A 14,434-nucleotide genomic window follows, 5' to 3' on the forward strand; every position below is an offset into this window, starting at 1 on the left:
GTAACATCCCACCTCTGTTAGAGAGAGGAACGAAGTATTCTTTACCAGGGTGTTTCGTTGAAACTTTTTCTTAGCGTTTTAAAACCTTCAGAAAAGCCCAAAAGGAAAAACTCAAAAAGAAGTTGGACTCTTACAAATTGTATCATAGCCAAACACTGACCAATGTGCAAGTGAGAAGGCTTAACTCCAAATGGTGGATTGAGCGGTCCCACATCAATCGAAAATGGTAACGAGTGGCAACAAGGACCCCATTGTGAGATCTATAAATAAGGTTAAAGTTATGGAATTGGAATATAATTTACCAAATTCTAAGGAATAAATGCCATAAATTTTGCATTAAAATAAATATATTATAAATACACAAAAAATAATTAACATTTAATAATAACAAAACAAGAACCGTAAATATTGGTTAATTAGCATTTATCAACACAATTTTAACATAACCACACATTAAATTGACGAATTTAAAAGAAAAAAAAAAAAGACCCAAAAAAGGAGAAAAATTGTGTGGATAAATGCTACATAATCAAAGATGAAATTCAAAATATTACCATTTCATCTATAAAAAAAAAACCCAAAATATTAAAAAAAAAAATTATAATAATGTTTTTGCATTTTAAAAAAAATATATATTTTTACAATTTGTAAATGATGAGAAAACAAGGGAGAACCGCACGCGAGTCCAACACCAATAACTCGCCGTTATCCCCACTCACTGAGTCGACTCCAACTCCGTCTTCCATAAACGGGTCGGGTTTCATCACTTGTTTTGACACCCGACCGGCGATTACCCGACATACCAACATCGCCCTTCTCCCTCTCCCTCCCCCACCGTTCTCGTGGGCCACTCCGCTACCGGCGAAAGTACAAATTGCTGCTACCGATGACGACCCTTTCACTCCAGGGAAGCTCCACGCGCCGCCGTATCCATCGTATTTTGCGCAGTCGGATGTTGGACCCATGCAATGAAACCTCATTACCTCGTTCCCATCAGCGACGCAACGGGCATTCTCCTCGTCGGCGGGACATCCCATCGCCGCTTTATCTTTGACCATTTCGCGATACTCTTCAAACCGAGCCACCGTCTTGGACCCATTCTGGACCTTGAAAATCATCTCGATCCGACCCGTAAACGCCTTCGGGCTCCAGCTAGTGTGGAAGATTATCTCAACCACGCTCCGGGAATGGTGCCCCTCCGGCAACTCCGAAAGCGCCGGAAAGATAAGATCGTCGGCCCTAATTATCGGACGAGACGAAACGCTCGTTCTCGGCCGGATGCAGGGACTCAAACCGGGTTCCGATTTCAAGAGTCTCGGGTTTTTGGGAACCGGTTTTTTCTCCGGTGGCGAGTGATTGGGGTTCTTTTTCTTGGATTTGGTGGTTTCGACGACGTCTTTGAGGCTCTGAACGCTCTTCCGGCAACTGGCGCTGGGGATTAGATTTTTAGGGGTTGGATGATAAACGTCTTGGAAGGCTCTGGATTTGCAGTGAAGTGATTTGACCCACGCCATAAACGGAGCTCAATGAAACACCGCCGTCGTCGTTGCCGGAGATTCGCCGGAATTTTTTTTTTCTCTCTCTGGAAAAAGAAAAAGGGTCAAGTTGGGTATTGGGTCTGTCTCATTCTCCGTCGCTCTGTGTAAAAGAAGTGGAAACGGAAGGAACACTCGCAGGCGCCATAATAAATGGAGCCTTTTATTCACTACACCTCTGCACCCATCTCCAAATGACTAAATTGCCCCTCATCTCAATTTTTCTTTTTTCTTTTTCTTCTAATTATATTAAAATTTCGGGTTTAATTTATTAATTAATTTATTTTCAAATTCAATAACTACGGCAATTTTAATCTTTTATTTTTCTTATTTTGTTTTTTTAAATTTGTTGATTTAAGTTGAAGTTTAAATTTGTAAGTAATTTTTTTGATAAATTTTAAATATTTCAATTTCTTATAAGACATAAAATTCACATTTTTAAATTTTATGAAAACAAATTAAAAAAAAAATTATCAACTAAACTTAAAATTTAATCTTTATTATTTTATTAAATTAATTATATATCACTTGAAAATAAAATAGATTTTGTAAATCAATATACAAAATTAAGTGTATATTTATATTTATTTATTATTGTTTTGGTGATGGTCTTATCTTTAGCCACGTGGACCGGTCTGATTTTCTCTAGCAGAGGAGAACAAAAAGAAATAAGTTTTGTTTTTCAGAGGCTTTTGTGGTCCCCACTTTCTTTTCTTTTTTTTTTTTTTTCTCTTTACCGTTGGATTCATTTGGATCCACATGATTAGGTATTGATGGTGATTAACGTTAGGCCCTAATCGCACTTGATTATAACTCTTAATCTCGAATTATTTTATTTTTAAAAAAATTAAATTTACACCTTTTTCAAATTTATGTATAATAAATTTGAGAAATTTAAAACATTTAAAACCCTAAAAGTTAAAATTTTAATTTTGATGAATTAAAAAATTAAAACGGATCTTATTTTTAATTTATTATTATACGTTTTGTTTTGAGAGTGCAAACAAATTAATTATAATTAAGCTCATTAATTTTATTTTCTCTTCCCCTTTCTCTCTCTATTCAATAATATTTAATTTCCATCAATTTCATTCTCTTCGGTTAACAAAATTGACCGTAAATAAATACATATTTTTTTTTTATAAATATATTCATAATTAATTTTGTGATGCTATTTTGTCTATTTTCTCCACTAGAAAAATCTTTTTCGATGTGACACATCAAAAGAATTATTTTTTATAATAAAAATTTTAAATCTGGTCCAGCCGATATGATTGGCCAAAAAATACTTCATTTTTAATATATATATTTGGATTTTATTTATTTATTTATTTACGATATTGTGGGGGTGGTTTTAATTATTATTTTTATTTAAAAAAAAGGATTTTTATGGGATGAAATGAAATGTATGCGTGGATGTTGGAATTTGAGCTATTAGACAGAGAATTGAATTTGAAACAAAATTGGTCAACTGAGTTTGAGGAGACAAACACTTTAATTTCGCATTTATGTCTCAAACCCCACTTCCCACTTCCACTTCTTTTTCAATTATAACTTTAACCACCTACTTCTTTCTTACTTACTTTAAAAAAAATTACCATAAAAGTTACTTTTATCATTTTACCTCCCTAACTAGGTCATACATGTTTCGTCGATTTAGGTGGTGAGGAGTTAAATTACGATGTAGGCAAGAATAGAAAATACGTAGTGATGGATGAAGATGAATACAATAAACTAGTCGTAGATAGCTTTGTCGGTCCCTTCGAGGGTCTTATGATGTTGGAGATGAAAAGGATCGGGATTTTGTTAAGGACGATTATAAAGTCGTACACTCACTACGACAAATAGAGGACAAAGTAAACTTGGCGACAACAAGAAATAAAACGAACGACAAACAAATATTGATAACTAATTTGAAAATACCTATGTATATATATATCAAATTTTGATGAATTACATAATACCATGAGAAATTAGACATAAGTGATTTACTTAAGCTAATTACTAAAACATTACGAGACTATATGAATATGTTACTATGTAGATAATAGTGATGAGTTTACTAGCTTACCCTTAACTGTGAATTGTCAAGATGGGTCCTCATAGTACTCTATTGACGTGTATATGAATGATATGATGTAGGGATGATTGGAGATCTATAATCATGAACAGTCAAGACATGACCCACGTTGGTATCAGATGATGAGTTGATAGATGAGCATCAAAGGGCTAGATGACGAGAATCAATGAACTTCAAGGAGTACCCACGAGCTAGATTAGGAAGAGTGAGGGTATTTTCGTCCTTTGATGGGCTATATGTATATATATATTGAGGAATCTTCCATGGAAATTTGAATTAGGGAACGGGAGGGGAGAGAAAAGAATAGAATAGAAGAATGGAAGCTTTGTAGAGAGAGAGAGAGAGAGAAGCACTGAAATTTAAACTATTGAGTCTTAGGAGGGAAATTAATTGTGTTGTTTGAATTAATTAATTAAATTCATATTAGGTTATTATTATTGGCATAGGCATAGGGTGTGGGATTTACAAAGCTCAAATTTAATATAATAACCTACAAATTAATTGCATCAAAATTAAATAAAAGGGTTTGGAGACCATTGCATTGAGATAATCAAACTCCATAATTATTTGAAATTAATGATTATGTTTTTCTTTTCTCGTTTAATTATTATTATTCAATATCTTTTCATTAATTTTTCTAAATTCTTAGCTACAAATTTCATCTACTGAATCAGCCAACCTTATCTCTACTGAATCTGTTTTTAGGGTACCCTAAAACAAGAATCCATTTTCGAGTTAAGAACCCTAATCCAGCCAACTACTTTCGTAAATTCAAATCAAAACCCATTTTCAAACAGAAAATCTTAACAAAAAAAANATGAGGGAGCGGGGGCTTTCACGTGTTCTAATCCTCCATTTTCGAGTTAAGAACCCTAATCCAGCCAACTACTTTCGTAAATTCAAATCAAAACCCATTTTCAAACAGAAAATCTTAACAAAAAACAAAAAACAAAAAAAAAAAAAGAATTGAGGGAGCGGGGGCTTTTGACAGCCTTTGGTGTCACGCCTGCACCCACAAATCTAATTTCAATTCAAACTTACCATTTCCCCTTTTTCTATTCCTACCTTTTTTACCCTTTTTTACCCTTTTTTTACCACTCCCACATACACAATAAAAATAACCCCCTTGGGTCAAGATAATATTTTTTACTTATCAAATTCATTTTTAAATAAATAGTTAATGGACATGAAGCTAACTTTTAATATAAAGTTATTATAATAATAATAATTGTGTAACATTAAGTATACGAAAACCTATAGCATCAATTAAGGGACCTTCATCGCGTTGACCTTTGACCATAAACTTTGAGTTAAATTAATATAACATATGCATTCAAACCCTAAGCATATAGAAAATATTTAAATTAAGTGTTCGGGGTTTTGTAAGCACCTTATAGACCTTTATATTTGAAAAAGAGGGAATGAAATAAATAAATAAATAATATGAAATAATTATTGATTAAGAAAATGTAATTTAAAATAATTTGTAAAATTTATTCAACAAAGAAGCTTGAGTTGGAAGTATGATTTTGGATCTCATATATATCATTCCAAAAGATCTTAAGCAATTATAACAATATTATTACTTCTAATTATTCAAATCATAATACTAATTAAAAGAAAAACAACATTATTTTAATTTTTTTATTATTCTCTTGTTTTGATGCTCCTTTATCAATGCCACATTTTGTGGTGAATAATTCTATTTTATTATATTCTTAAAAGCATTTTTTTTTTAATTAATATAAATTATTTCAGAGTAATGAGATGAATAAAAGGTGTGTTTTCAATTTATTAGACAAAAAAGTGTTTAAATATGTTTTTTTTTTAATTTAAGAATATATTTTAAAAATTAATTCATTAGGTGAAGAGTAATTTTCATACAATAATTTTATTATTATTATTATTATTATTATTCAANTTTTTTTTTTTTTATATAGTATACATTATCTTGATAATATTTTATGTAACAAATAACATCGAACTTAAGATATTGAATTTGACTATTTGTAATATTATAAATTGGATAGAAAAATAATAAAAATAAATAATAATAATAATAATAAGTTGGTAGATAATAGTATATAAGTTTGGTAGAAAATGGTAGGAAGCATATAGATGTTTGGTAGGTTTGCAACTTCATTTATCAATGTATGATGTTTACCTCTCATCAACCACTTACCTGTCAAACCGTTGCTTCAATAACTTCTATGATTGAGCTTGTTAGTATATGATAACTCTCATTTGAATGTGATCTCGGATCATTCATGTATCCCTCATTTATATGCATGTCATGTACCCACTAGCTCCTCAGAATTGCTCTCAGTAGTAAAAATAAGATCGTTACATTCAACCATAAACACTTTACAAGCATTCACTACGTCAGCCCTTGCACCAGAGCATTCCACCAATTTTTGGAGATGCCTACGTCTTTATTAGAATATTACCATACAAATTGCAAATGATATACGATTGGTCAATAACTCAAAGAATACATAAACTTATAACGATAATTTGTAAATGAATGAAGAATATAAGTATAGATAACATGTGGTTTTGTCTTAAAATCACATGGAATTTAGGCAATGTTTGGAAACATGGAATATTATTGGCTGTCATTTTCTCTCTAATTTTGGAGACATTCATCATTTTGTTTAGTGTATAAAAAGAAATCCAAACTTATGAGTTGTCTCTTTGTTGCTTTCACAAAAATTCACATTAATTTAATTTTTATCGTCTTATACATTTTATATTGTATTAGGAATGTAAACATGGTCTCACGTTAATACAAATTTTTCATAAGAACAAATAAAAATAATTAATAATAATGTGAGATCTCATATTGATCGGAAAAAGGAACAAAACTCTTTTATTTTTCAATTCCGTTAGTGGGTTACTTTGTTAATGATATTATTGTTGATTTTTTTTCCTTTTTTAGGTCACTTTATTAAGAGGATATTTTGCGGTGATAATTAGTTAGAATATATCTCAGATATTTAGGGAGTTGTTAGTATAGATTTGATTAACGGTATATTTTATTTATTTACCAGATTTAGTTAGATATATATTTTTTCTATTTTTAGGTATTAGTTGATAGTTTGTATCCTATTTAAACGTGGTAAACCTGAATGAAGATCATACTTTCGATCCCAATTCTATTTCTATTTCTCATTCTTAACATGGTATCAGAGCACCGATCTTGGTGTTCTTAAATATCAAAATTTCCTTTATGGCGGAATCAGCCAAATCCAGCTTCAAAATTTCGGATGTTGATTTAACACATCCGTACTATATTCATCACTCTGATCAGCCAGGATATTCACTTGTTCCAATCAAATTAAATGGAGCAAATTACCAATCCTGGAGTAAATCAGTTATGCATGCTCTTATTGCCAAGAAGAAAATTGGCTTCATTGATGGCACAATTGAGGAACCGTCCCAAGATGCAAATTCAACCGAATTCGAACTCTGGAATCAGTGCAACAGTATGATAATATCTTGGTTAACTCATTCCGTTGAAGCAGATATCGCTAAAGGCATTATTCACGCCAAGACAGCTCATCAAGTGTGGGTTGATCTTCACGATCAATTCTCACAAAAGAATGCTCCAGCAATTTTTCAAATACAAAACTCGATAGCAACGATGTCACAAGGAACCATGGCGCTGTCAACATATTTCACCAAGCTCAAAGCACTTTGGGATGAACTGGAAGCGTACCGCACACCATTTACCTGTAATCAACGTCAAATACATATTGATCAACGCGAAGAAGACAAATTGATGCAATTGCTCATGGGGCTTAATCAGTCTTATAAAACGGTGAGATCTAACATATTGATGATGTCTCCATTACCTAATGTGAGGCAAGCCTATTCATTACTTGTACAAGAAGAGATGCAGCGTCAGGTAACTTCCGAACCTACTGAGAAAATCTCGATTGCATCAGCAGTGCAAAAGAAAACAATATATTCAAAATTCGCCAAGGACAAATTGTGTGAACACTGCAATAAAAGTGGTCATACAATTAATGAGTGTCGAATTCTTAAGTTTCACTGTAAGTTTTGTGATAGAAGGGGCCATACAGAAGATCGGTGTCGACAGAAAAATAATTCTGGAAGGACAAGACAAGACAATCAACACAATAACCGTGGATATCGATCATCTGCAAATATGGCCGATGTTTCACAGTTGAATACAGAAGAACAGTCACCTAATTCCATTCCAAATTTTTCTTCTGAGCAATTACGACAGATAGCACAAGCCTTATCTGCAATCAATCATCACCCTTCTGGTAATTCTGACAATCACATCAATGTTGCAGGTTTGTTTCCCATATCTACATTATCTATTAACTCTGCGAGTTCTAATTCATGGATTCTCGATAGTGGAGCTACGGATCATATAGTATCAAAATCTTCTGTTATGACTGAACCAAAGGCTGCCATCATGTCTGCAATAAATTTGCCTAATGGAGAGACAGCACGTGTGTCACATACTGGCAATATTTCTCTTAGCCCTAACCTTCAATTAAACAACGTTTTATGTGTGCCTTCATTCAATTTAAACCTAATGTCGATCAGCAAACTTACCAATAACTTGAAATGTTATGTCACCTTCTATCCTGATTCTTGTGTTATGCAGGACTTGGCTACGGGGAAGATGATTGGCTCGGGTAAACAATTTGGAGGTCTCTATCATATTTCTTCATCTCCAATCAAATCTTCAGCTCATCAAGTATCTCAGTCATCTGATTTGTGGCATTTACGCCTAGGTCATCCTTCCTTTTCTCGTTTTAAATTTCTAGCTGATCAATTGCATCTTAATAATGCGAGTTATTCTCATAATTGTAGTATCTGCCCGTTAGCAAAACAAACTAGGTTGTCTTTCCCAAGAAGTTCAATAACAACCCATTCTGCTTTTGATCTGATACATTGTGATGTTTGGGGACCACATAAAATTCCTACCCATTCTGGTTTGCGTTTTTTTCTCACTATTGTTGATGATTTTACTCGATGTACTTGGGTTTTTTTAATGCAACATAAGTCAGAAGTACATCATTTGTTAATGAACTTTGTTAAATTCGTTCAAACTCAATTTCATACTACTATCAAGATAGTTCGATCAGACAATGGGACTGAGTTCCTATCTTTGCAACCATTCTTTACTTCTTGTGGTATTGAATTTCAGCGCACTTGTGTCTATACTCCACAACAAAATGGAGTCGTAGAACGCAAGCATCGCCATATCCTAAATGTAGCTAGGTCTCTTCTTTTTCAGTCACAGGTTCCACTTAATTTTTGGGGAGAGTGCATTTTAACGGCTGTTTATCTTATAAATAGAACGCCATCACCATTATTATCTAACAAGACACCCTTTGAAGCACTCTACAAACGACCACCTACATTTCATCATCTTAAAGTTTTTGGTTGTAAATGTTATGCAACTATAGTACATCCTAAGCAAAAATTTGAACCTAGGGCAACTCCTTGTGTTTTCGTAGGATATCCTTGTGGTCATAAAGGTTACAAGTTGTATGACATGCAATCTCAGAAATTCTTTATCAGCCGTGATGTCAAATTTTGTGAAGATGATTTTCCTTTTTCATCAGCTTCACAAACTTCGACATTAGTTCCTTCGACTCCTGTTGTACCACTTCATGATCCATCCTACTCAAACATCCATCCTCCACCTTCTATTCCTTCACCTCCTACTCCGTCGTCTCCTCCACCTTCTCCAGATTCGCCCACTAATTCCAATCCTATCCCACCTGATACATCAGCTCCACTTCGACGTTCTACTCGTACTAAACAGCCTCCAGCTTGGCATAAGGATTATGAGATGTCTTCTGGAGCCAATCATTTAACCTCTAGCTCAAGTCCCGGCACTGGCACCAGGTATCCCCTTCATCATTACCTTTCATTCTCTCGTTTTTCTCCTACTCAACGTGCTTTTCTAGCTCTTATTACATCCCAGACAGAACCTAAAACCTATGACGAGGCAGTTGGCGACCCGTTATGGCAGCAGGCTATGAATGATGAAATTGCAGCTTTGGAACGTAATCATACATGGTCTCTCGTTCCTCTACCACTTGGTCATAAAGCTATTGGTTGTCGTTGGGTGTACAAAATTAAATACAACTCTGATGGTTCTGTTGAACGTTATAAAGCTCGACTAGTAGCAAAGGGATACACTCAGGTTGAAGGTATTGATTACACAGAAACATTTTCCCCTACAGCGAAACTTACTACACTTCGTTGCTTACTCACTGTTGCTGCTGCTCGAAAATGGTTCACCCATCAGTTGGATGTTCAAAATGCCTTTCTCCATGGTAATCTAGACGAGGAAGTTTATATGTCTTTACCACCAGGTCTTCGCCGACAGGGGGAGAATACAGTATGTCGGCTCCATAAATCTCTTTATGGATTAAAACAGGCTTCTCGCAATTGGTTCTCCATATTTTCTACAACTATACAAAATGCAGGCTACACTCAGTCCAAAGCAGATTACTCTTTGTTTACTAAGAGTAAAGGTACTTCTTTCACTGCAGTTCTAATCTATGTTGATGATATTCTGTTGACAGGCAATGATCTCGAAGAAATTCAATATCTCAAGACTAGTTTACTCCAGAAATTTCTTATCAAAGATTTAGGAAATTTGAAATATTTTCTAGGCATTGAATTTTCTCGATCTAGAAAAGGAATTTTTATGTCTCAAAGGAAGTATGCTCTAGACATACTTCAAGACACAGGTCTTACAGGAGCACGTCCAGACAAATTTCCTATGGAGCAAAATCTGAAACTTTCTTTAACTGAAGGAGAGAAGTTGAATGATCCAAGTAAATACAGACGGTTGATTGGCAGATTAATATATTTGACCGTCACTAGGCCTGACATAGCTTATTCAGTTCGTATGCTTAGCCAATTTATGCATGAACCAAGAAAACCACATTGGGAGGCAGCTCTTCGAGTTCTGAGGTACATCAAAGGCACTCCTGGTCAAGGACTTCTACTGCCATCTGAAAACAATTTAAGATTACAGGCATATTGCGATTCTGACTGGGGTGGTTGTCGAACTTCCAGACGATCTATTTCTGGGTTCTGCATTTTCCTCGGAAATTCAATTATTTCTTGGAAGTCTAAAAAGCAGACTAATGTGTCCAGATCATCAGCAGAAGCCGAGTATCGAGCTATGGCAAATACTTGTTTAGAGTTAACTTGGTTAAGATACATTCTTCAAGACTTGAATGTTCCACTGTCCGAACCAGCATTATTATATTGTGATAATCAAGCAGCATTACATATAGCAGCCAATCCAGTTTTTCATGAACGTACGAAACACATTGAAATAGATTGTCATATAGTTCGAGAAAAGTTACAAGCTGGAATCATCAAACCGTGTTATGTTTCGACCAAAATGCAATTGGCAGATGTTTTTACTAAAGCTTTGGGAAGACAGCAATTTGACTTTTTGAAGGACAAGTTGGGTGTGATCGACATACACTCTCCAACTTGAGGGGGAGTATTAAGAGGATATTTTGCGGTGATAATTAGTTAGAATATATCTCAGATATTTAGGGAGTTGTTAGTATAGATTTGATTAACGGTATATTTTATTTATTTACCAGATTTAGTTAGATATATATTTTTTCTATTTTTAGGTATTAGTTGATAGTTTGTATCCTATATAAACGTGGTAAACCTGAATGAAGATCATACTTTCGATCCCAATTCTATTTCTATTTCTCATTCTTAACACACTTTTTATTTTTAATAATCTTTCATTTATGTTGATCATTATGTTTATGAATATTATAGATATATTTATATTTATATATAAAAAGAGAAATTTATGGGGTGAGTGAGGAATGGATTGGGGTTGGGGCGAGGCTCGGGGCTCCTCGATCCATTCCCTATTCCTCAACGCATTTAAGGGTCGAGTCTCCACAAGCCACGGCTCATTCAACCCATTTAAGGGTAAGTCAAATAGACATCTCTAATGATTAAATTATATACAATGGCCAATCATTACTATTTAAATTTAATTAATATATTGAAATTAAATTAAAAGGGTGAAATTAGAGTTCTGGTTAAAAAAATCTAAATTAAAATCCCCCATTTGGATCATGCAGATGGGCCTTCAAGCTGGCCCATTGGGCTTTCATATACAATTGGGCCTTTAACTTTCACTGATAGAGAGATACAAAGTTTTTCACTGGGCTTGGTTCTATTAAAGAATTAATACAATTAATTAAAAAAGTACATTATAATAATTGGGAAAAATAGAATATCTACTTGTACTTAATCAGCATATTATAAATTATAATTTTTTTTAATTAAAAAAACAATTATTAGATTTGTTTGTGTTAAGGTACATAAATTATATGTAATAATACCAATATAATAAAAACAAATTAGAATAAATTATTGGTTTTATTTAATTATTAGATTTCAAAGAGTATTCTAATTAGAATCTAAATGTCTTTCTCAAGTACACGACATTGACCCCCAACTCAATTTTATAATATAATTAAATTATTATTCAGTAAATAAAACATATTATGGTTAATAAAGTACTTTTTTAATTAACAAAAATAAATGGGGCCATCTCATAATTTAATTTAACAAAAATAAATTAATTATTTAAACTTGGATAATGTGATAAAATTGTTGGAGTTAAAATAAAAATAATTTATATTTCTTATTTTTAGATATTTTATTTCAAACCATTTTACCAAAAACTTTAAAGATTTAAAAATAAAAATTAATGGTGGGCTGAAACACTGAGGTTACGACACGTGGAGTGGGCATCACAAAATCATCTTTTTTAACTTCTGAATTTTTTTTTTACCTCTCTACCTCAATTTTACCAATTTAAACATAGTTCAACTGATTTCTTTTTATCGGAAATATATATTTTATTCAATAGAGCTATGCTCATGTAGTAACTGGTTAAAACATATATCCACAATTAAAAGGTTAGATTCTCAATGTTCGATTAAAATATTCTTAACTCAATTATTTAAAAGTACTCATAATTTTTATTCAAAAACAATGGTAAATATTTTTTTTTATAATTTTTTGAAAATTTTATCAATATTATTAAAATTTTAAAAATTTTATCAATATTTTTTTTTAATAATGTTATTTTTATTAGTCAACATTCACACTATTAGCATCCATTGAATCACGTGCATGTGTGGAAAAATCTGAATCCAAAAGAACAAAATTCCAAAACCCTAAAAGTATTGAGAAAAAAAAAATATATAATAATTTCAAAATCTAATAATTTTGCACCACAAAAATTATGGCATCTGGTCAACACCAAAAAACAGAAAATATTTAATTAAAAAAAAATGAAAATATTTAGGGTGCTTTATGTAAAAGCAAGAAAATAATAACAAAAGGAGTAAATTCTATAAGGACAACACATTTATAAATATACATCGGCCCCAAATCAATAAATGATTATACAGCTTTGTCTATCACACACATAACATCCAACCCGATCATAATTTTTTTTACTTAGCCCTAATAATTATGAACGTACGAGTCATGCACACGTGCCATGTCGGTGGAGACTCGAGAAATAATAATAATAACGACGACGACGAAGAACAATTACGAGGGGAGAGGGCCAGTTGGTGGCTTTGGTTTCCCAGCTGGATGTTTTTGGCTTAGTAGATGGTGATGGTGAGAAATAGTTCATTGTTTGGTACTCTACAAACATGGATTTGATTGCCCTTTTGTTGCTTTCTTTGTCACAAACCCTTCTTTTTCTATTCTAACAATCATTCCATTTGTTTTCTATCTTTCTTTCTTTCTTTTTCGTGTGCGTGTCTGTTAGGGTTGGATTTGAGTTCAAAAGTTGGTCCAATTTAGCTGTGTTGGAGTTTGAGACATTCGTCGTCTCTATTCTCTGTAAAGTTTTGTTTTATAGTACTAAATCTGATGACAAGTTATTCGTTGCATGGTCATCACTTTTTTCTTTCATCATACATCTTAATGGTAACGAGATGCCCACGTAATAATGATGATTTTAATAGTTTTATACAAGATTGTATCTTCTTCAAAAACAACTGTTCGAGTTTATTCCAATAGCTCCCACATGTGAGAACCTAATCATCTTCCTCCTAGTGTTATCGGCCAACTGTTCGAATAAGTATACGTCTGTCTCTTAATATAGGGAACAAGTCCACGTAGCTTACGAGTCATTAGACGAGCGTGTAGACATCTAAAGTACTAAATAGTTCGATCGGAATATTTAAAATGTGCTAAAAAAAAAAAAAAACTAAACTAAACTAAAAAAATAGACATATATTAATATATATCATTCAAATCATACATTCATTCACCTAACTTCCCATACTCGATTTGCTTCTTTATTTCCCAATCTTGTTTGCCCCACATTTTTATTTTATTTTAAACCCCACTCTCTCCTTTCTATCCCCACAAATTATTTATATCACAAATAAATAAATAATTGAAATAAACGTTTTTAAAATTATTTGTTATGTTTCATTAATTCTTACATGATATCATGTGAATGTAATTCTTACCTGAAAATAGTGAGATATAGATAGGAAATTTAATATGTTGATTAATTTATTGCATTTATGGAAAGAGTAGGACAAATAAAAAATAAAAAAAATAAAAAATAAAAAATAAATTGTCGCTAAAATTTATGCAACATATTATATTAATTAATATCTACTGTTATTTAATATATTAAAAAATAAATAATAAGAATTAATGAACTTAATTAAAGTTGATTAATGGTTTTATTTATTTATTTATTTAGTTGTTAGATTTAAAGAGAAAC

The 14,434-nt window shown here is 32.4% G+C and overlaps 1 protein-coding gene across 1 annotated transcript; it reads right to left on the reverse strand.

Moving 5' to 3' along the window:
- Positions 1-397: 397 nt before the first annotated feature.
- On the reverse strand, positions 398-1,704 carry LOC111808515. Its single transcript, XM_023694551.1, has one exon. The coding sequence runs from the start codon at positions 1,512-1,514 to the stop codon at positions 639-641; it is 876 nt and encodes a 291-aa protein (XP_023550319.1). The 5' UTR covers positions 1,515-1,704; the 3' UTR covers positions 398-638.
- Between the last annotated feature and the right edge of the window lie 12,730 nt (positions 1,705-14,434).

Source organism: Cucurbita pepo, chromosome LG13 (genome assembly GCF_002806865.2).
Source record: "Cucurbita pepo subsp. pepo cultivar mu-cu-16 chromosome LG13, ASM280686v2, whole genome shotgun sequence".
Taxonomy (NCBI): domain Eukaryota; kingdom Viridiplantae; phylum Streptophyta; class Magnoliopsida; order Cucurbitales; family Cucurbitaceae; genus Cucurbita; species Cucurbita pepo.

What these genes read in the sequence shown, in the direction of transcription:
- LOC111808515 (XM_023694551.1), bottom strand. Translation starts at nt 1,514, where the DNA reads ATGGCGTGGGTCAAATCACTTCACTGCAAATCCAGAGCCTTCCAAGAC.